Raw genomic sequence first — 23,824 nt, 5'->3', positions numbered from 1 at the left:
GGCTAGTTATATCAGAAGGCCAGGGCTGTGCTGCCTACTAAAGAATGTGCTAGGTAGCTCTAGGCCAAAAGAACTCAAATTTAAGTGTGATCAAAAACACCTGGTGGAGTGGTAAATAATCCAGACTCTCTCCTGGAATTTGGCCAGCAGGTCTGGGTGTGGCCCAGGAACTTGTACTTTTAAAGGATGATTCTGGGGCAGTTAGTTTGTGTATCATATTTGTGAAAGCAAGCCTGGACCCTGGAGCAGAACCTGGCTCTCCTGCTAAGGTGTGTGTGTTTGTGCGCGCACATGCACGCTTGCTCTGCTTTAGTTCTGGGCTCCAGGAAAGCCTCTTGCTCAAGCAAAAGGTTTTGCTCCTACCTAAATCCGAAGAGCTCAACATTTTGAATTTGGAGCCAATGCCAAGTTAAGTAACAGCTCCCACTAGTTAGGCCATAGACCTCTGAGCCAGAACTTCTTGGGTAGAGCAGTGGTTCTCAACCTTGTGGTACATTCGAACTACCTGGGGAGCTTTAAAAAATACTGATGCCTGGGTCCCACTTCCAGAAAGTCTGATTTCATTGGTCTGGATGCAGTCTGGACAGTTAGGATCTTTTAAAGCTCTTTGGATATTTCTAATGGGCAGCCAAAGAAAACCACTGTAGTAGGGAAAATAATTTTCATTTTCCTGGAACCCTGGCTAAAAACAATCTCAATATTCACTCTTTAACATGGTGGACACCATAGAAGAAAGATTGATATTTGCATTTCTGCAAGGTAAAACAAAACAAAACAAAACACCAACAATATATAATAGATAATGTCTTGAATAGTGTTTACCTGTAAACATAGTCAAGGAAAATAAAAATATTCTTAGTCTGGCTTCTTTTGTCCTTTGGCAAGAAAGAAAGGCATGGCATGATATAACTGAGAACTCTCTGAAGCATTTCAGAGATAAAGTCAACTACAACAATACTCCTGACTTCAAAAGCTTTCCCTAAAGAAACCGAAAGGTGTTAAACCTTTATGTTTTCTCTTTTTCCTGAGACCTAGCTGACCAGATTCATCGTTGATGTAGGTACAGCATTTCAGGAATATCTATGGCTTGATTCTTTTCATTTTCTAGAAATAGGTGAATGAATTTAACAGCAAACATATCAATGGACTATATCTTTTGAACAAATAGACAGCCAAATTCTGATCATTAGAGGAACAATGACTTTATTAAATCTGTAATATTCTAACATGTTCACACAAATTTAGTGACTAGTTTGCTTCAAGCTGTTTTTTTCATAACAATCTGGTGTATTGGGGTTTTGTGAGAATTAAACTATCTCTTGTCAAAATACAGTACATTTCTGTATTTAAGGATGATGACATTTATCTTAGAGATAGGTTAATGGAACGATGTCTGAGTTAGTTGGATCCCTGCTGAAAAGCTTAAGAAACTGTAAGTATGTGCTCAAAATTACGAGTTCTAAACTGGGGGTCCTTGGACAGAGCAATTTATGGATTTTGGGGAGGTCCACATATGCTCTGAAACAGTTTGTGTAATTTTGTATGTATATGCTTCATTCTATTTTCCTAGGAGAAGGTCCATAGCTTCTATCAGATTCTCAAAGAGTTTATAACCACAAAAGGTTAAGACACATAGCTCCATATATTTAAATAGAGAATCCTCCACTCTAGGCCCCTTCAACACAGTGTGCTATTGAGAACAAGGTATAGAAATTGAAAAATAATAATAACCTACTTTGCTCTTCAACCCTGCTCTTCTCAGGGCCAGGATTATAGACATTTATGTGATGTACTGACAGCCATTAGGTCTTAGCTGAAACTAATTTGCCATAAATGAGCATCAAAGGGAGCAGCAGTGGCAAAGATTCTGACTTTTGCTTCTTTTCCTGAAACTTCCCTACCATTGCAGGAAGAGTAGGCAGTTTTGACCAGCCAGGAAAAGCTGATAGTGGCCAAGACAGAACCTCTGCTTTCAGTGTACAGAATGGGTACAGTTTTCTACTTGCAGGGCAGAGAATACATTTAATATTTCCCCAGCTGATTCCTGTTCCTGCATCTAATTAGATGGTGTCAGCTTGAGTTGGTCATTGTTAAAGGCTGCAAATGCAGTACAGATGTACCTACCTTTAATCACACCCAACATGGGAAGTTGTGGCTTTTCTGAAATGATAAAGAGTAATGACTTTATGAAAAAATTACTTTAAATAGGAAGTAATTTAATTTTAAAGTTTATTCAAATTATAAATATTAATTCTAATTCCTGTTTGGAAATTTCTTCTAGGTGACGTTTAGCCTCATTATGGGGAAAAATGTGATTTTTTTTGTTAAAACAATATTTTAAATAAAATTTATCTAATATTATATAGCATTACTTTTTCAAGACATTTGAGTAGGGCAGATATATAGCTAAATTTTCCCCTGATGTGAAAAATATGATGTATGAAGTTAATTTTTTATTAACAAGGCTAATTCCAAAATATATGCTCAGTATATAGTACTCAGTATACAGTTTTATGGGGATTCAAGGAGTGACAATTAGCACTGTAGATATTTAGATATGAAGCTAAACTCACATTTTTGTAAACTTTAATGTAATTATAATGGTTTTAGCTTTCACGAAACTTAATGTGCATTTGCCTAAACAAGAAGAAAAAGAAACCTTATTTAAAATTGAGAAAACTGTTTTCTTAAATTTCAATTATTGGAGTAAATGCAAGATAATCCTTTCCATGTTAAAAATAGGGAAATACTTGTAAGTGTTTAAAATTGACACTGCTGCCATTCTTAAATCTGAGTGACCAGGAACCATCTAAAAATTGGTTTGTATTTGCTTTTGGTTTTCTAATCTGTTGATTGATCCGAGCCATTTTGAAAAAGAGATGGCAATGTTTTATCCCTTCTTTAAAGAAGATTCCAGTAATTTAAACTGAAAAATGACACTACGTTTGAGCTACTGGTGGCTTAAGTTCTTGAACAATAACAAAGACAGCTAATAATCCCTTTTCTCTAATGTATGAGAAACAAATCAAATGTGAATATAAGCATTGTTAAATGCTAATGATTTTTCAAAATGTTTTAACCTTTGAAATGACAGTAACTTTCTCCATTATAGATATATGACAGAAGTGGCAGAAATAAAAATAAATCAATTAATCTATTTGCAGATTAAAAATGCACATGACTGATTGCAGGACTCATAAAAATTGGATATTAATTCTTCTTGAGGAATACAAGTGAGGGTACTATCCTGGGTGACATTTATCCCCATATGGAAGAGTGGATTGAAAAAAAATTTTATTACTATAACATTTTAAGCCACATTACATTTATATAGTATTTTCATACTATTACCAGTTCAATATCTTTGATAGTGGGATGTCCAGATAAAATCCTCACTGAAGTTTTGGATTACACCTAGTAGAGTGTAAGTAATCTTGTAGCGTACAAAGCTTAGGAAGAAACTCTGACCCCTGGATATTTTTTAAAAGAATCCATATTGTTTATTTAATTCCAAGTATTTTTTAATTGCTATCATGCTATTTTCCCCAGTCCTGGCTGGTGTTCTTTTCAGGGATGCTACATTGACCCATTCTTTTAAACAACATATATAATCTAGCAAGGCACATGTCAACAAGGCTTCAGGTTGAAGTCAGGCCTGGAAAATATTTTTCAAGTAATCCTGTCTCCATCCTTTCAGCCTGAGGTGGAACTATTGAGAGTATGATGGGAAAATTGCATTGAGTGACATGTTGGGTCCTATAAGGGTCCTGCTACTCTGAGATTCTATGAATGGAATGGGTGGGGAGAATTAGTACAGCCTTCAGGCAGCATCTATAGCTTCTAAAGCCTCTGATGACCTCCTTCAATGAGCTTCCTAATGTTACAGTCTGGCCTCTGCCCGCCTTGGGGGCAGCTGGGACCTGGCCTTGTTAGTGATAGCTGCAAAGGGCCGTGAGGCTCAACTGATCATCACTGGGTGAGGAAGTGTCAGGATCACTGTAGATCTGAGTCAGGGCTAAACTCAGGATTTCTTTCTTTTCTTTGTAAAAACGTAGTTCTTGTCCTGCTTTCCTGGCTTCCTCCAACTCCCTCAGGGCCATTCGCAGCTCTTGGGAGAGAATTCCTGGTGACTCCCGCTCCTTCATGATCCAGTCCAGGGCCATGTGGCTGCGCATCTTTTCATCTAGGGAATACTGGGAATAGTAGGAGATGACTTCCTGGGAGCCAAGAAACAAAGTCCAGAGTGTCAGTAAAGAGCAACAAAGGTACCTGGGCTCATGGCCTTCTGACGCCTCCTTTCCTGTGCCTCCACTACCCCCAACACACCCGCAGGGGTTCTACCAATAATCAAACCTCTCTGATGTTCACCAAACGAAGCCAAATCTCAGGACACACCTCTTAAAGGAAATAGAGGGCTAAGCTGGTACACAAAGTAGGGTCACCCCAGGTTGAATCAAAACACTACCACCAGGAATGACCCAATAATGTTCATAGAACAGAGCTCTGACCTTGCTAGAAAATGTCTTCCTTTGAAAATACATTCCTATAACAATTGGTTTGAACATTATCTCATTCACTGAACTCTTCTGCTCAGCATTATCTCCTTTAGCAAGATAGAGAGGGAAACAATTATATGGAAGGATTCGGACAGAACTGGGTTTGGTCACACCCATTGCAGAAAGCAGGGAGCTTTGAATCAGGACAAGACTTAGACACCAGGAGAATCAACTTCCTAACTGCTATGTTGTTAGCTTAAGGAAGATGACAGACTGAATGGCTCACAGAAACTATGGGAAGAACTTTAAAAATGTATTATGGAATATAGGTATTATCATCATTGATATCATAATGGCACCTTCATGTACATTGTCTCTCACTTTCTCCAAATAATTAAAAATTTGTCACTATCTGTCAATTCTCATGTTTAAAATTTGCCAATACATTGTAACATCATGTATAAGTTTGATGGATGCACTTTTTTTTTTTTTTTTTTTTTTTTTTATTTTTTTTATTTTTTGCAGTACGCGGGCCTCTCACTGCTGTGGCCTCTCCCGTTGCAGAGCACAGGCTCCGGACGCGCAGGCTCAGCGGCCATGGCTCACGGGCCCAGTCGCTCCGCGGCATGTGGGATCTTCCCGGACCGGGCCACGAGCCCGTGTCCCCTGCATCGGCAGGCGGACTCTCAACCACTGCGCCACCAGGGAAGCCCCTGATGGATGCACTTTAAGAAGATCTTGTGGAGGGGATGCATTGTTTACTTTTATTTTCAAGAACATATGGTATTTATTTATGACCTTAACAAATTAAAAACAATCATGGAAAAGTGTTTATAACCAACCCGGCATATTTCAAAGGCTTTTTATTAAATCAAAGGAAAAGAAAAAAACAGCCAAAGCCATTGTCAGCTACTCATTTCTTTCCCATCTTTGACATTTTGAAAGCCAGGCTTTCTAAGCAAAGAACAACTAAAAACTCCTGGGGCTGCAGTGCATGGAAAACTCTTACATCCACCCTCATATTGCTGACTAGTAGAGGCTCTGTTTCTCATACAAATTCCTGTTAGCAAACTCTCAAAACAAACTACCATCTTCAAAGTCTAACGGGGTAAAGGAAGAATAAATCTTGAGGGATAGTAGGTGAGAACCATTAAGTGCATGGGAGGGGGGGTTGTCTTTGCTACTAAAAAAAGGGAGAAGGATGCTTTTTATAGGTAGCAAAGGAATAGTGAAACCATGTCTCTGAAAAGTAAAGAAGAAACTTCCAAACCAAAAAACGGGAGCGACTGAAATACCAGGTTGTCCACCTTTACAATCATTTCTGTTGCCCCTTAAGGACATTTGGTGGGGATGAGAAAAATCCTCCTGCTACACAACCAACTCTACCTGTTCTCAGTGAGGAGGTTCAGAAGCAGTGCAGACTCACATTTCTTTCTGCCTTGAAGAGTGGGAGAGGGCACACATTCAGTAGGCGGGACAGGTGCATAGAGTAGATTCAGTATTTGACTTAGAAACTAAGTCTGTCTTAATGATCCCTTCATACTGGTATTCAGTACAGGTATCTAAATAAGGCCTAGGCCCAGCCAACATTCTTCTTAGTGTGCATTTTTGGTCAGTCCCTGCTGCAACTGGACTGATACATATCCTGGAAGATGACAAGCCGTCTGCTCAGTCCATACAACGCAAACGTGTTTTTATTGGAAAATCTCACCTGTCGGGAACACTTTGTTTCACGAAGGGCTTTTAGGCTTCCATTCCAGTGCAATAGTTGGAAAATGGTCATAAGCTCCTATAAAACCCAAATACCTGTCATTAGTCTCAAAGCAGAAATGTGAAGGAAAGTGCCTCAGTGATTGCTGAGCAGGGCATAACTCTGATCCCCAACTATATTGGGGAAATAGAATATACAGTACTGTCAGAACACTTTGAGACTTTTCAAATACCACAGTCCTAGGCTTTCGGAGCATTTTTCCTTCCCTCCCCTGCTATTTGGCACAAATTATTAAATAATTGACAAATACCTTTCAACATTAAAAATACATATGCTCTAACAATTATACACCGAAGAAATTATGTAAATATACCAGCACATCTTAGAATAATGTACAGGCAAGGCTATTCATTGCATCACTTTTTAAAATTGCCCAAGACTGGGAATATTTTAAATGTTCATTTTTAAAGGAAGGGTTAAATAAAATATCATCCTAAAGTGTAGCAGAATACGGCACCCCCAAATATGCCACTTGGGTATATTGATTATTTTGAGCTGTAAATACTTAAAAAACTGCAAAGAGGCTTTCTCTGAACTCCCCTTATCTGCCTAAAGACAGATCCTCCAAAAGGAACACAATTGTCATAAATCCCCTCCTCAAGAGTTGCATCAACCAGGGAGGATTGACTCTTATCACAGAAGCAGAAACTAAAGTCCATTCCACACCCAGACAAACTTTGTCACAAACCTTCATAGCTCCCACCTATTCTTCTAAGGGCCCATTCTTCTTTCTTAAAGATTATTTAAGGCCTGAGAGGCCTATATCCCCTCTCCCCTTTCCCTATTAAGATGGTATTCAATCCTGAATTCAAGCCACCTTGTGGAGGTACTCATTTTTCCCTGGGTACCTCTCACATATACATAAAGTGTACTTCTGTTTTTCTCTTCTTCATCTGTCTTTTATTACAGGGGCCTCAGCTAAGAACTCAGAAGGGCAGAAGGAAAATGATTCTTCCTCCCTACAACACATTCATCCTACCAAATATGCTGCAATCACAAAGCATGAGAAGGCTCTCTAGTTCTAATATAAAGAGTCTCTATGAGGTGTTGTTAAGTTAAAAGCAAAGTGTCCAACATGTACACTGTGTGCTACTATTTGATTAAAAAGAATAGGAGATGCTTATAAATATTTGCTTATAAATGCCTAGAAGAGTTCTGGCAAGATACAAAAGAATCTGGTAACATGAGTTGCCTCTGGGGAGAAAAAAAGAGGGAGACCTTTCTCTGACATTCTTTGCACCTTTTGAATCATGTGACAATATTACGTATTAAGGAAAACAATTTAAATATACTGGACAAACATATAATGGACAAACTACAGAAACTGTAAAAAACCCCTAAGTTTATAAATTCAGTCAAGAAAATGCATTAAAATATGGACAATAAGGTTGAACTAACATTAAAACTCACCCATAGTTTTCACATTCAATGGCTAGGGCTGAGCACAGCATTAAGCCTTTCTATCAGCATCATCCTTTCCCTGCATGATACCCAGGGCAAGCTAATGTGTATTCAACATACTAAGATTTTATTTTCCTAATCGTATTAGGATTCGCAGTCTTCCATTGAAGTTACCTGCATTTTTTTTTCTTTTTTGACCAGAGAAACATCTACTGTGGATTAGTAGTACAAACCACAACCACATAATTGTTAGAAAATAACAATACAATTAAGGAACTTCCTGGTCATGAAGCTAGTTATGGAAACTTAACACTTAGACAGATGTCTTATGCCCATTCAAAAAAAGTGGACTTTTATTGTCTTTACATCTGCTTGCTCTGGAAAACGCTTTCACTGTGAAAATCAGGAGACACAAAGTCACTCTGAGATTCCAGTTATCTTAAAATTATGAGGTAAAATTTAAAGTGATAAGATCATCAGAAAAAATAGCACTATTCTCAGGTCTATAACTGCCATTAGAAAGTAATGCTTTTCTTCTTTTCAGTTTGGGATACAGTTTGGGATTTTGTGTATGTACTACTGCACAGTAAGCACCCCAAGAACCCACAGAGACCTTAGTAAAAGCAAAACCATGTCTTTCCATTAATTAAAATATGACATGGACACCAGCTGAGCTACGCCTCCTGCCCCAAACACTGACCCCACCGTCTGCCCAGGGTCCTAGGTCCAGTGTCTGGGTAACCCACCCCTCTTATGCTAATTTGGAAAAGTGAGAGTGGTTTGTTCCATAACCAAATCTTGCCTAATCTGGATCTCACCACTATGCTTCTTATCAAAGTAACCCCACTGGGGCTTCCCTGGTGGTGCAGTGGTTGAGAGTCCGCCTGCCGATGCAGGGGACACGGGTTCGTGCCCCGGTCCGGGAGGATCCCGTGTGCCACGGAGCGGCTGGGCCTGTGAGCCATGGCTGCTGGGCCTGCGCATCCGGAGCCTGTGCTCTGCAACGGGAGAGGCCCGCATACCGCAAAAAAAAAAAAAAAAAAAAAAGTAACCCCAGTAACTGAGGAAGATAAATTTGTGCTGCCCTTCTTACCGTACCCTCAAGCCTACTCAGTGAATGCTTTGCAGCCATAAAAATGAATAGGAATGCTCTTTTGGTTCTGATATGGAATAGTCTCTACCGTGTTACAGGAGGGACAATATTTACGAATAGGATATTTTGTCTTATGTTTTATCTTAAGACTCCACTTAAATTTTGTATTCTATTGTTTGCACATTTTTTTTAAAAGAAGAAAATAAATACGACTCCACTCTTTCCCCACCCAATCTTCATGTAAAGCTGACAACCCAGAAAGATATACTGAGTTTATTCTGTGGCTTCCAATAGCCCTCTTGGCATTGTCCTTGCATCCTTTTGGCCCAGTTTGAGAAACAGCCTATTGCCAACAGAGCTCTTAATTCCATCCTCTGACAATTGTTGCCTTAGTAATATATTTTTCTTCCAATGTCCTCTCAGCTATTATTCTTATCTGTGCACTAAGCCCCCCATCCAGATAAATTTCTTTCATGCCACTCAGCAGTCCTCCTAAGACTTCAGAACCCACAATTCTGTGAACAGAACCAGAAATCTTTCCCATGTGCCTTGGCAACCTACATCTCTCAAAAACTTCCCCACAGAGACCTGAACTGTTTCTGCCTGCAAGAAGAGGATCATCCTCCTCCTCACCTCCCAAATTTCTGTTCTATCACCAAGCAGTTTTTCCCTCTGCAGTAATACAACTGCCTCTTCTTCACTGTTGCTCTTGTTCCTAAAAATCCCCCAGGAAAGATAATCTTCTGTCTGCCTTCTTACCTTATGTCCTGATCTAGTTCTTGCTCTCCTCTCTGGAGATATGACTCTCACCATCGTCATATAAAGTATATTGAAATATTTCCACATTCTTCCTGTCCCATCTCTTTATTTCCCCTCATATGACCAAGTTCACTATCTTCAGATCTTCCTGAAGCTGTATGAGTCCTGGGCTCAACCCCAGGCAATCCTTCTGTGCCTCACATTGATTCCATTGGAAATCCTTGCATTATGGCAGACTGGCAAGGAGAGGGTAGCCAGGGACTTCTGTGAGGATTCGTTTCATCGTTTCACCATGACTCTTCACTGTCTGGTCTTCACAGCCTCATTTTCTACCTGTCGAAGCCCTATCACTTTGAAGGAAGTCTGTTTGGTGATCTACCTGTCCTGCTCCTTCCTCACTGAAGTCTTTGTACTGTTTGTTACGTGGGCTGATCTAGAAGCCTGGGTCAACTGGGTGGGCTGACAGATAAACAAGAAGCTGGCCTAGAGGTGGGGCTGGGACTAGGGTGAGGTGAGTCAAGAAAGATTTAAGGTACGTCATACAAGTTCAGGGTCTTTTATTTAAAATTCTGTCTTTATTTAAAATTTGGATGTTTTGTTTGTTATGAAGTTTTGCACATTTATTTTGAGTTTTTAAAATACTGCATTATAATATTATTTGCCTTGATTACTGAATTTTTTGACACTCCTTTAAATTTTGTACCCGACTTCAACGCCTAACTCTTCTTACCCTAGTCTGGGCCCTTCTGGGGATTTGTCTCAGGGACAAGGCTGGCTTCACGAGGTTGTGATCTGTGCAGTCACAGAGGCTCTGAACTTGGTTTAGTGTTCTGCTGTCTTGAAACTCTTAGTAATTTTTGAATAAAAGGCCCTGAACTTTCATTCTGCACTGGCCCCATAAATTATGTAGCCAGTCCCCTTCAGCAAAGTAAATTTAAAATCGAGTGGTGAATCAAGCCCTGCGTTTTCTTTCTCTTCAAGGAAATTGCAGTTGTAGCTTTCATTCTACAGCTTTTCTGGTTCATTTTGTCATTCATTAAATTTAAACCAACAACAACTGGGCTCTGTCCTCACAGTGCTTCCTAGTGTTGCCTCCTATAAGAAACAATGTTTGGCCTCCCAGCTACTCCCCGGGGAGAAAATGTACACTGCTTCTCTCTGGAACTCTGTCTGGGAGACTGGCTTGGTTCTGTGATTCATCAGAAATAAGAAAAACAAACAGTGTAAATGGAGAACTTGAAAAACAGGTGGGCACAATCTCCCCACCCAAGAGACTAGATTTAAGAGGAAATTTGTTTATGGGATGAGGTTTTAAAAGGCGACCTGGAGAATTTAGCAAAGATGTAAATAAACAACTCGTCTTTGGACTGCATTAGGCTTCAGAATAAATATATTAACCAGCTTCAGTCAAAGTCTGCCTTGAATCTGACCTTGACAAGACCCAGTGGCCATCCCACCCCCCAAACATCAGGCAGTTTTCTCTATGGTGAGGGGCAAGGCTACCTTAAACAGGCATCCCAGCCTCCCTCCCACGAAGTGAAGGTAAGCAGAAGCATATATCATGTTTCCTCTGAGCGCTGCCTCCTTGATGGCCCCCCGAAAGCCTGCAGGCAGTCAGGAGACACCAGTCTTGTTTTTATACGGTATAGTCATCCATAGCTAGATACAAACACACATCTATTACCCACCAGGGGTACTGAATTGCTGTGTTGACTGCAAACAGCCCAGGTCTGTGGTCAATTCCCATTATGTGCAGAAACAAGCTGATGCATTTAACCCAGGCCACCAAGGAATGTGTAGGAACCCAGCAGGCAACCTGGAGCTGGCGGAAGGAAGAGGGATGTGCTTCATGGCCCTCCTCCTGGGTTGCCAGAATCCCTACTGGGAGGAGGGAGTTTGGATTTTTCCTGCCCTCACATCTTCCTCTTCCTTTGTCCCTCATCCAGCACCCAGCCTCCATTTTGAAAATTTATGAAGCATTTCCACAGTATGATTCAAATTATTATTTCATGTATTTAAATACCTTACTACACAGACCACACAGAAAACATGCAGCCCGTAGCAAGGCAATTAAAGTACTACTAAAAGATGGTTTGAGTACAGCCTTTCATAGTACTTGGACAGAATTTTAAGAATTAAAAAAAAAAATCTTGCCTTCCCTATATTTGGCAGACTCACCCACTGTGTTAAAAAATCATTCTTGATTTTTCTGAAAATAGCTACTAAATCCTATACAAGCTATTATGTACTGGGCCAGGCAACATTCATTGTATAATAAAAGAAGTACAGTATTTTTCTGTCAGGGTTGAGGGGGGAGGAATTAACATAAATGAGATTCTTCCTTGGGGAATCACCGTGCTAAATGTTTTATAAATGTCATATTATATATGCCCCACAAAAAGCCTACACAATGGGCATCATGATGCTTATTTTGTAGATGGGAAAACTGAGTCTCAGAATGGTTGAGCTCACAGGTGGCAAGTGGTAGCACGGGCTGTACATGTAGGTCTGTATGGTTTTTTAAAGTTTGCGTCCCTTCTCTTGTGTCATGCTCTTCCCTTTTATTTTTTTTTCTCTGTTTGACTTTAGATTGTTATGGAAGATTAAAAAAACAAAAAACAAAAAACAAAAAAAACTTGACAGTTCCACTCTTTTATTCTATAGCAAGGACCCTGAAACATTTAATGCAGGGGAGCTACCTTGTCCTCATGTAAAGCCTTTAGGTTAGATAAAGTTGTCAAGGGAATCCATCTGGTAGCCTCTGGCATTTCAAATGAAGCAGTCCTTCTTCAGAAATATATATAATAACAGTTGTCAGCTTTCACTGAGCATTAACCATATGCCAGGAACTGTTCTGGACTTTCTATGTGGTCCCATTTAGTCTTCACAATGGCACAGTGAGGTAGCACCACTACTATTATTGCTACTATTATTCTTCCTGATTTACGTACAAACGAGGAAACAGATTTAGAGATGAGCAGCTGAGCCCACTCCCAAGCCTGGGCTCAGAACCACTGAGCTGCTGCATGCCCCTGTCTACACCAGAAGGTGAGCTTCAAGGTCTCTTCCAAACTAAGACAAGCAACATCAAAGGTCAGGGAGACTACAACAACTTAAGGAGAAACCTGGATGACTGAGATCTTCCTAGGGCAGGGTGAGGAAAGAGTATTTTGTGTCAATCAAATGAGACAGTGATGAGGAAAATTACTGGTTTTTAAAAATGGGCAGGTGGGACATATCCACCTGAGAAATGGCTATGCCATTGTAGTCAGGAAAAGAGTTTGAAAGGTACCAAAGATGGTATTTGGAAGGTGGTGGCTTCAGGGTTCAACTGTAACACCACTGTAAATTATACCATGATGAACATTTGTGTCCATAAAACTTTATATTCTGACTGTTTCTTGGAATCTAACCTAAAAAAATAGAAATCTTGGCGGGTAAAATCTCCTCATTATAACATTGCATATTGATTCCTACTGGCATTGATGTATATGGATGGTCAACTGTATTCATGTTTAATTTTTTAGAGAGTACACTTTTCATTCTCAATAACTTCTGAAGTTTTGTCCGCCCAGCCCAATATAGGATAATAGGAGTGTGAACTCAGAAATCAGACTGCCTGGGTCTGAACCCTGGCTGTGCCATTTGCTAAGCTGTATGACACACTTCCTTCAATGAAGACATGGGGATAAGAAATACTCACATGTTTATTGTGAGGGTTAAATTATGGTAAGATTTGTTAAATGCTTAGCACAGTGCCAAAGTAAGCATCCAATGAGCGTTAGCTATTATTATTCTTATTGCTATTAATATAATTATTTAATTTGCAAATAACAGGTAATATAGTTCCTCAGCTCTATTATTGCTTGTCAGCAGTGGAATGAAAAGGGTTACAGGTTGCTAAATGTTTTGATTTAGTTAACAATAGGAGATGGCATATCTTATTTAACAGAAATACCATAACTGAGGGGAAAATTGTTTAATATACATTGCAGGCACCTTCATCCATGACTTCTGAAAATTAAGAACCAAATGGTCACAACCAACACTTCAAACTGTTTGATTTGGTTTAAGGGGGAGCTTTATACTGAAAAGCTGGTAAAATGTTAATAGGGTCATAAGACTGTAATGTTCCCTGCCTGTTTCTTAGCTTAAGTCTTTCACTTTCCTTTAAGAAAGCAAAGATTGTGCCTGTTTGCTTTTTTGTTTTAGCCTCCTGAGGTGTGGCTAAAAGGGAGCACAGTGCTGGATTCTAGGAGGGTTAAATTAAAATGATCAAAACAAAAAAAGAGTAGATTATTGGGACGGGGGCTGTTAGTGATGAGTGGCATTCCCCCAGGCTTCTGGGGGTTGTGCAGCAAAACAAATATGTGGAAGGAAGCAGGTACCTGAAATTCCAGCATGGTCTTCCCCATGTTGGACTCCAGCATGTAGTGGTAGGCTCCAATGCTGGTGCTGGGGTCGTCCGCGTCATCCAAAGTGCCCTTGGGAAGTAAGCAGAAAAGGAAAATATCATGGGTTTTTCCTCCTCTTCTTTGGGTGGTCATGAATTAATTCTGCGGCCTCACAGTGAGCCTTCTATTGTCCTAACCATTCAGGGGTGCATCCTACAACACTACAACCGTCTCCAGTTGATTTGGGATAAAATCCTTACTCTCACCATCACTCATAGTTAAGAGGATTTTGTAATCAACTTGAATCTAGCTTTTGATTAGAATGTTAACTGATTATATACTCAAAAAGAATAATTATCCCAAAGCAGAAATTCCTGTATCTCTCCACAGAGTTTTTGTTTGTGGTGGCATTAATGTTTGAGCAGTTACTCTCCGAGGCTGCTTTCATCCATTATCGAAATCTTGAAATGCTGACTTGCTCCGTAAGATTCCAATGATCACCAAGCAAATTATGTAACTAACAGGGAAAAAATCTCCAGTTGTATGGACCATTCATATTTTACCACCATGATTCTTTTTTTGTTTTCTTTTCAGTACGCGGGCCTCTCACTGCTGTGGCCTCTCCCATTGCGGAGCACAGGCTCCGGAGGCGCAGGCTTAACGGCCATGGCTCACGGGCCCAGTCGCTCCGCGGCATGTGGGATCTTCCCGGACCGGGGCACGAACCTGTGTCCCCTGCATCGACAGGCGGACTCTCAACCACTGCGCCACCAGGGAAGCCCCGCCATGATTCTTAATGGGAGCTTTTCATAATATGCTGGTGTTCGGCCTGGAGACATGGATTTTGGTTTATAGTTTTTCACTTTTGGACCACTTAATCTTTAGGAAACAAGGTGGGTGGGTGATGGGAAGAAATGAAATTCCCCTTCAACTTGGTTAGGGGGAGTGGCATTAAAAAAGCTGACATGAACTCAGGAATGGCACTGGGGCCTGAGCTTCAATATCCCATGGCCTTGGATTCCTGGGAAGGTGGGCAACGGCTTTGTGAGACTGAAGAAACTGCCAGCATCAGATAGCAGCAAATTTATAGCTTTTGAATGCAATAACATTAACACACTACTGCTGAAATATTTATGTTGGCTTTTTAAATATCCCAGAGGAAATCCATCCAGAAGCCTGCAAACCATATATATTCTCCTTCCTTAGAAATTTCCATGAAAAAATGATAAATTACATTTACACTGAGGGCACCTCCCTGCTCCTGAGTAAATTCCACACATATAAATCAGGCATCATTTTCCTAACTTCTCTTCCTCAAAGGCACTTGAAATTTACAGGGCAAGAAAATAAAGGCTTCCTTTCATCCTCAGAGCAGATATAGACCAGAGCTCCCTGAGGTCTCTCTGCCAAGACAACCACTCTCTGTCCCCGCCTCTCCCCTTATCTCTCTTCTGCATGATAAGAGCATTTATGAGGGGGAAAAGAAGCAAAAAGGTCACAGCTAGTGTGATAATGTCACCTTCATTATCAGTAGCTTCTCCAGAATGACAGAACCTTTATAGTCAGATTAAGGGAATCAGAATGAAAATCTCAGATGGTGTTGATCCATGCTAAAGGCGAAGCTAGGAGGTGGCTAATCCCTTTGGTAATGCCAAGTTTCTGCACTTGAAGGACACACAGGGCGACACCTGCCCCAGTTGAGACCCAAGGTTTCCTCCATGATTAAAATGGTTTATAATTTGGAGGTACGAGGATCAAGAGCACCAAAAATTCATGGGGCAAATCATCTACTGTACTCCTAGACTGCCGAGAAAATGTCCTATCTAAATTTCTAAGACAGAGTTTTTGGCTCTCAAAGCACTTTGTATTTAATTACATCCATTACAGAGATTTCCAAAGCTCTCTGAAAAAAGTAGTTGATATTAAGCATGATAATTCTAACAGCTAACAAATATTGGGCATATGGCTTTTCCCATATCGAAGCAGTCTGTTTCCTTAAAAACATAGATTGCAGGACCTCACGCTGGCTGGGGAACTGGCACTTTTAATAAGCACTTCAGATAATTTTTATGATTCGTCAAGTTTGGGAAAAATTGAGCTTCTTTATCTCTAGGTTAAAGCAGTATTCAACAGCATGCATTCTCAGGCCCTGAAAGAATCTGTGCTCCTCAAACAGCAAACATTCAAATAAACAAATCAAGGTGGATAATTTGGAATGGAATAGGGAGCCAGCTCTAATATCATGATTTCCAGTCCAAGTGTTCTTTCTGCTGAAAATTAATGATTTAATGGGTTAAAAATAAAACCTGCACAATTCTTTTTTTTTTTAATTTATTTATTTTTGGCTACATTGGGTCTTCATTGCTGCACGTGGGCTTTCTCTAGTTGCGGCGAGCGGCGGGCTACTCTTCGTTGCAGTGCGCAGGCTTCTCATTGCGGTGGCTTCTCTTGTTGCAGAGCACAGGCTCTAGGCACGGGGGCTTCAGTAGTTGTGGCACGTGGGCTCAGTAGTTGTGGTGCGCAGGCTCAGTAGTTGTGGCGCACGGGCTTAGTTGCTCCACGGCATGTGGGATCTTCCCTGGCCAGGGATTGAGCCCGTGTCCCCGGCATTGGCATGTGGATTCTTAACCACTGCACCACCAGGGAAGCCCCAAACCTGCACAATTCTTAAAGAACTTGTTCACATTAGCATCTCCCAAGATTCAAATGGCTCCGTACTCTAAGTATAGCCAGCTTTTCCCTTCCCTGGTGGGTACTCACACTAGTGGAGGCAACTGCTTCCTGCACACTCTCCATAATGAATTCCTTGGTGATCCTGCGAGAGGGCAGCTCATTGAAGAGGGAGTTGATTAGGGCCACTTTAGCTGCATCGCGTCTGGCCTCAGCTCTACTTAAGCAGCACTTAAGAAGGGAAGGAGAAAAGGAGTCATTAAAGAATTCAGCATCTCACCATTTCGTCCCATCTCAATGGGTCTCTGGACATTTCTATTTATACATTTACTGTCTGCAGCTATTCCTCCATACCCATGGCTAATCCCCTGAAGATCATGCAGATTTTCTTTCAGCCCTAGAGCCCAGGTAAATGTCTTGGTTAGTCTTCAAATGTTTTTGTCTTATTTCACAGTCGTTGAATATCTACTATGCACCAGATGCTTTCATACTCTGTTAATAAATAACAACAAAAAAATAATGGCTACTATTCTGTGCTAGGTGATTACATTCATTATCAGGGCCTTCCTCAAATCCTTATTTCAGAGAGAAAAAAAGTAAGGAAGGAAGGAAAATGGGAGACACTTTTAACACAATAATTAAAAACACAAGTTCTGGAGTCAGATTCCTTGGGTTCAGATCCCAACTCTGGGACTTACTAGCTGAAAGACTGTGGACAAATTAGTCTTTCTGTGCCTCAATTTCCTCCTCTGTAAATGGGAATAATAGTAGCCCCTGTGTCACAGGGTTGAAGATAGGCTCAATTAGTTAATATAGAGAAAGCAGTGAGAATACCCAGCACACGGCCACACTCTATGAGAACATCTCAGGTTTATACTTTTTAACCTTCAGGTTAGGACAAAGGGGCTGCTGTCAAAATCTACTGTTTTTGCTTTTCCAGCATTTATTCCTCACCCTCCTTCTAATAATAGTCCCCTGAGGACCACCTTTTCTACCTTGCTCTCAATCCACGCAGTTTGGGTGGGACAGGAAGTTTGGCTTTCCTGAAGTTAGGGGCCATAGGCAGCCTATGATTAGTAACTCACACAAAAAAATGCATTTTTCCCCAATTTAACACTGCTCTCCATCCTCTTAGCCTGGCATTCCTGTGGCTCACATGGGTCTGCTCGATTTAACCCGATTCTTTTCTGTCCTGTCTCTTTTCTTACCAACTCCTCTTATTCAAGTTCTGGTTTGGTGTGGACCCTGGGTCCAGACAGAGGATGAAGCCCTATGAGAACTGCACTGCCCCTGGAGATCACACATGTTGGAGGACCCCAGGGTGTGATGGCTCTCTCCTACAGGCTCCTAGGAACTGTCTAATGTCCTAGATCTTACTCCAGGACTCCTAGTGGGAAACAAGCCCCAGGAAGAGAAGCCCAGGCCTGGGTCCTGGTCAACAGGGTGGCCAGACACCCTTGCCTCTGCCATTCAGTGACTGTGAGACCTGGGCTGCCTGTTCTTTGGAGCTTATTTCCTCACTGGGCAAATGGGGAGGCTAGGCTCTCTGGTCTCCAAGGTGCCCACTACCTAGAATGCAAGATTCTTAGAATCAGTTGTGCTTGGTTACTGACGTCAAAGAAGAGGGCAAGTACCAAAGACCCCACTTCATTTTGCAGTTTTGTGCCTCAAGGGCTTCATAGCACCACTGGGAAAAAGCCAAACCCTTCCAGTTTGCTTTTAGCACATTCCTGCCTCTACCTCACCTGCCCCATGCTGACCACCCCTGCACTGATCCAAGAACACTCCAAACTCATGCGCTTATGTCCTCCAGAGGCCACCTCTCTTCTCCATCTCCACAGACCCAGTATGAGTCCCCTGAGGTCAGGCCCTGACCCCCTCTGATATGCCCCCTGTGACCTCCCTAGAACAGTTTTGACTATTAGTGCAATGATCCTGTACTTGACTATGGATTACCTCTTCTTGCCCTTCCCCCAACCTCCAGGCCTGGGACGTGCCCCTTATATACTTCTTGAGCATCCTCCAGAGTGCTTACTCCCAGGGTCAGTTCTTGGAATGCTCATGTGTGGTTAGTACGTGGGCAAAGTAATGACAAGACTTCTGAAATGGTAGGAACTTGACACCAAGGAGGACGGAAAAAACATGTGTCAGGAGCCTAACAGAACAATTAAAGGCAGGTATTTTAACTTAAACAACTCAAAGAGATTTCCAATATTTCCTTTAAATGAAGAATGGAGCTAAATTTCTAAATATGTATGTGAAAGGTGGTTTGGGCTTTTTCTCCTCAGTGTTGAATGACAAGCTAGAAGGCTTTGGGGTAGCTTCAGGCAGCAGCGCCCTTCAAGGTTTATACCTTTCTCAAGGTTTAGGCCACCTGCATTAAACCAGGGTTGGGGGGATCAGAGGAGTTAGGCAGATAGATTGTCTTTGCATTATGGACTTGGCTGGGAATTTACAAGACACTGAGTTCTGAGTCAGCAGTCTAACTGAAGCTTGGGTGCCACCTCTTCCAGGAAGCCTTCCCTGACCAGTCCCAACTGCAGGCTGAAAGGACCAGCATCCATAAGAGACACACACCACACTATTGTGTAATTGTCTACTAGTGCTCTGCCCATTGACCCCAGACTGTGAGCAACTTAAGGGCAGAGTCTGTGACTTAATCATCTCTGCATCTTTGCACCTGCAACATAGTTTGTTGAATGAATAACTGAATGCAGCCTAAGAAATTCAAACACAGGTCACTAATGCGCCTGACAAATATTCAAGAAATCCTCTTAAAGAAGAGAATTCAAGATATATACTTATTACTTTAAAAAGTCCCATTTCAATATACACTTTATAGTGTTCATAACCCAGTAACATAAAAATATACTAATATGTGAATTTCAGAGGGAAAATTGGCCATTAAGTTCAGACTCTGAGAGTACTATTTTTGCCTGAGTGTAGGATATGTTTATTATTCTTTAGAAAATCAGTTCCTTGTTAAAAAGCAAACAAAGTTTTTGCAAATATTACCTGACATCTGTAAAAGCAGCTCATTTTAACAGGAATTTGCTGTATGTAATCTATAATAATGCCATTGGGGTTTTAGAATTTAGAGAATTAGATTCAGATCTGGGCACTCTTAAGAAACTTTATATAACTTTCTATCTAAATAATAGCAATTTAAACCATCTTTCATAGAGAGAGACCTAGTAAACACTACTTAGATAAAAGAAGCTATCTATTTTAAATAAGACCAGCTAAGTACTAGATCAAAGGCGCCACATACATTTACAACCAAATAGCACTGCTTCTGAGATCAAAGTGCTGCAGGGCTGAGAGAACAGAAAGAGCCTCTACCCAGAAAGCATGGAAGAGGAGTATGAGACTTAACCAATTTTGAGATTTTAAAGCAGACACATGTCTTTACTTATTTTATTGTTTCAATGTACAGCATCTTTGGTTAAAATGGGGGAGAAAGTGTACCAACTAATAAGTACATAAAATAAAATAAATTCTGAGCCATCAAAGGCTTTTCTTGCTATTGTTTTTTGCATTTCTGAAAGACAAGTACTTCAAAATGTCTATAATGTTAACCAGCCGCTTTCTTTTAAATTTTGGAGCTACAAATCCAAGCCAGTAAAGCTGTATATTTTTCTTTAGGGATCTTTTAATGGGAACTCTCGAACCATAAGGACCTGTGCTTGGACAAGAAATTTAGCTAAAAGCAATCTACTTGGCAAATCTAAATCAGAGTGTGGATTCTGCTGTAAGAACAGGCACTGTTAGAGTTACCATCAAACAGTGGGAAATGCTGCAAGAAAATAAAATATGGTAAGTGACAGGACGTTTTACTGATGTGTCCAAACTGGTCGTCAAAGACATCAGTTGGGGAGTGAATGAAGTATGATGTTATTTCAAAGCAACTTCCTGCTGGAATTAGACTTCCCAGGTTGTATGGTTTATTCTTGCTGTTTTTCAGCCAGACCCCAATCATAAATACAGATTTGTAAACCATGCCTTATCCGCTAACCATTCTTACTTGTTAATATAGAGAGACAACTTCTGTCCTTTGCACTTTGTGAAAGTACAGAGCTGGAATATTTAACAGTCAAGATTTTACTCAAGTCAGCTGTGGATTTCTTTGGTATGTGGAGCCACATGCTTTTCAAGTGGCTAGCAGACCCCACTCAGACATTTATCTTGAGGCTTGGATGCCTTTCATTTGCTGGTAGATTATAAAACACTATAATCATTTCAAAGCCTCTCAACTCTACAATTAAAGCCAAAAAAAAAAAAAAAAAGAGCATCTGTGACATTGCTTAGGAAAACCATTTAAAGGTGGTGGTATCCAGCCTCTGAGATAACCCCCAGTGATCTCTGCCTCCTGGTACTCACACACTTGTGCAGTCCCCTCCCATACTGTACAGGTTTGGTCTGTGCAACCAATAGAATATGGCAGAAGCTAAGGTATGTCACTTTTTAAATTAGGTTATAAAAGACCTTGTGGCTTCCATCTTGGTCACAGTTGCTTTCTCTCTGGGAAGAGTCAGCTGGCATGTTTTGAGCAGTCCTACTGAAAGGCACACGTGGTAAGGAACTAACGAACGCCTTCTGCCAACAGCCTTCTGAGTGTGATTGGAAGCTGATCCTCCAGATCTGATCAAGCCTTCAGATGACTCCAGCTCCAGCTGATGGCTTGACTGAAACCTCTGGGACACCCTGAGCCAGAACTACCCAACTAAGCTGCTTCTAGATTCCTGGTCTTCAGAAACTGTGTGAGACAATGATAAGTTTTGCAGTAATTTGTTACCCAGCCATAGATAGCTAATACAAAGGCTTTGCTCACATCAGGCAATTGGGAACTCCCTCAGCCCACCCTTGAGGGAGAGCTCACTAACAGTAATCCTCGTTGCTGACTCTATATGCTGGGTGCTGAGCTAAGCAGCTTATGTCAATTGTCACATTTAGTTATTACCACAATCCTATGAAGTTGGTTTTGCTGTTATCCTTATTCCACCCACAAGAAAAACAGAGGTTACATATCCTAAGGTCATACAACTTAAAAAGTTACCAAAACAAGATTAAACCCCATGTCTGTCTGACTTGAAAGCCCAGATTTTTAACCACAACACTAATCTGCTTGTCACAGAAATGGTCACCCACCGTGGGATAGAGAAGATATAAAATTGGGCTGAAGTCTCCCAGCATCCCCCAGATCAGTACAGATGGTACTTTAGCCCAAGCTCCAACTTTGATATTCCATGGGTCATTTTGACATAAGACACCAAGAGTATCTCTTCCCATTCCCACATGATGAACTCAATTTCTTTTAGAAGAAAAGGCCAAGGAAGAAGCAGTGCATTGTCATAAGAAACTTTGCTCAATGATAAGGGGCAAGTGCTTACAATTATATTAATACCTCTTCCCTCCTATTGTCCTTTTGATGCTTTCCTCCACCTGGACTGTAGGGAGAAGGAAAATAGAGAGAGAAAGACCAACTATGACTAGACTAGAAGATCAAATGTCATTCCCTGTTGGAAGTTTCTCATGATGGCTGGAAGTGGTCCCTTGATTAGGTATGGAGCCAAAAGAATTGGGAGTTTTACCACATACAATTGCTCAACAATTTTAAGATGTGTTTGGTAACTCTTCGAGAGCAAAAGTCATTTAAATCAAACTTCCCCAGCTCCACTGGATAAGAAATTCTCCTTAGACCAGCTCATTCTGTTTCTGTATTTTATTTTTGGGTGTTAGATCATGGACAAGCTACTAGGAGCCCACAGGGTACACTATGAAGATCATTGCTAAGCCTAGGCCAGGAATCCAAACCAATAGTTCAAAAACTTTAGTATGCATAGTAAGATCACCTGGGGAACTTGCTAAATATGCACATTCCCAGGCCTCAGTCTGACCTGTTGAATCAGAATCTTCAGATGGATCACCGTGGGGGTCTGCATTTTAACAAGCTTTCCAGGTGATCCTGAAGCAGGTGGATCCAGGACTATGCTTAGAGGAATGTTGCTCTAGCTTCTGTCCCTTTTGTGTCTCATTTCTAATTGGCAGAGGCAAAACTAGGTTCTGTGGGGCCTGAAGCTTACACAATTTGAGGGACTTTGTGTGAGAAAAACAATACGAAATTACACATTAAAAAGACTGGCATGTTGGGCTTCCCTGGTGGCGCAGTGGTTGAGAGTCTGCCTCCCGATGCAGGGACATGGGTTCGTGCCCCGGTCCGGGAAGATTCCACATGCCGTGGAGCGGCTGGGCCCGTGAGCCATGGCCGCTGAGCCTGCACGTCCGGAGCCTGTGCTCCGCAACGGGAGAGGCCACAACAGTGAGAGGCCCGTGTACCACACACACACAAAAAAAGACTGGCATGTGAATTGGAAGGAGCCTATAGTAGAAGTTTCATTGGCTTCATGGTTGAAAGGGAGAACTCTCTCCTCTACTAAAATACTCTACACTTCTATACTCTGGTCACAAAATGTCTGGGGGTTGTCCCCCCTACACCAACTAATTCTCTGATACCAGCTGGGTGTCCTACAATTTAACTCAATTCTGAAACTGTCCACCTGAAGATAGCATCAGATTCCACAGGCTCTGTCCTACAAGATGACTCCACTTCAGACACTAATCACAACTCCAGGTTGTTAGTTGTGTTTCTGACCAACCAACTGAAAATGACAGATTCCCACAACTCCCTCCTCTGCTTCCATCATTTGCTAGAACAGCTCACAGAACTCACGGAAACTATTTACTTACTAGATTATTGATTTAGTATAAAAGGATATAACTCAGGAACAGCTAGAGAAAGAGACGCATAAAGCAAGGTATGTGGGAAGGGGCTCAGAGCTTCCATGCCCTCTCCAAGCAAACCACCTTCCCAGCACCACCAACCTAGAAGCTCTCTGAATCCTATCATTTAGGACTTTTAGGGAGGCTTCATAACATAAGCATGATTGATTAAATCTTTGGCCATTGGTGATTAAGTCAATCTTTAGCTCCTCTTCCTTATCAGGAGATCAGAGGTTGGGGCTGAAAATTCTAAACTTCTCATCATATGGTTGGTTCTCTTAGCAACCAGGCCCCATCTCTAGGAGCTTCTCCAAAAGTCACCTCTTTAACATAAACTCAGGTGTGGTATAGCCCTTTATTCGTTATAAATAATAAAAGATACCTTTATCATTCCTATCACTTAGGAAGTCCCAGGGGTTTCAGTGGCTGTTGGCAGGGAATCAGACCACATATATGTTAT

General features: G+C 41.2%; 1 protein-coding gene across 1 annotated transcript in view; it reads right to left on the bottom strand.

Annotated features, from left to right (window-relative positions):
* Positions 1–3,929: 3,929 nt before the first annotated feature.
* The window catches only part of LIX1 (limb and CNS expressed 1), a gene marked incomplete at both ends in the record, with an annotated part of 48,714 nt that continues 28,819 nt past the window's right edge, over positions 3,930–23,824 (bottom strand). The window contains 4 exons of the mRNA XM_079702077.1: positions 3,930–4,217; positions 6,208–6,285; positions 13,909–14,004; positions 16,675–16,815. Coding sequence (XP_079558203.1) covers positions 3,930–4,217; positions 6,208–6,285; positions 13,909–14,004; positions 16,675–16,815 — 603 coding nt within the window. The remainder of the gene's footprint in view (positions 4,218–6,207; positions 6,286–13,908; positions 14,005–16,674; positions 16,816–23,824) is intronic.

The sequence above is a fragment of the Hyperoodon ampullatus genome, assembly GCF_949752795.1.
Source record: "Hyperoodon ampullatus genome assembly, chromosome: 4".
In the NCBI taxonomy this organism is placed as follows: domain Eukaryota; kingdom Metazoa; phylum Chordata; class Mammalia; order Artiodactyla; family Ziphiidae; genus Hyperoodon; species Hyperoodon ampullatus.
Note: the sequence above shows the minus strand (reverse complement) of the source record. Positions and strands in the feature narration are given on the sequence as shown.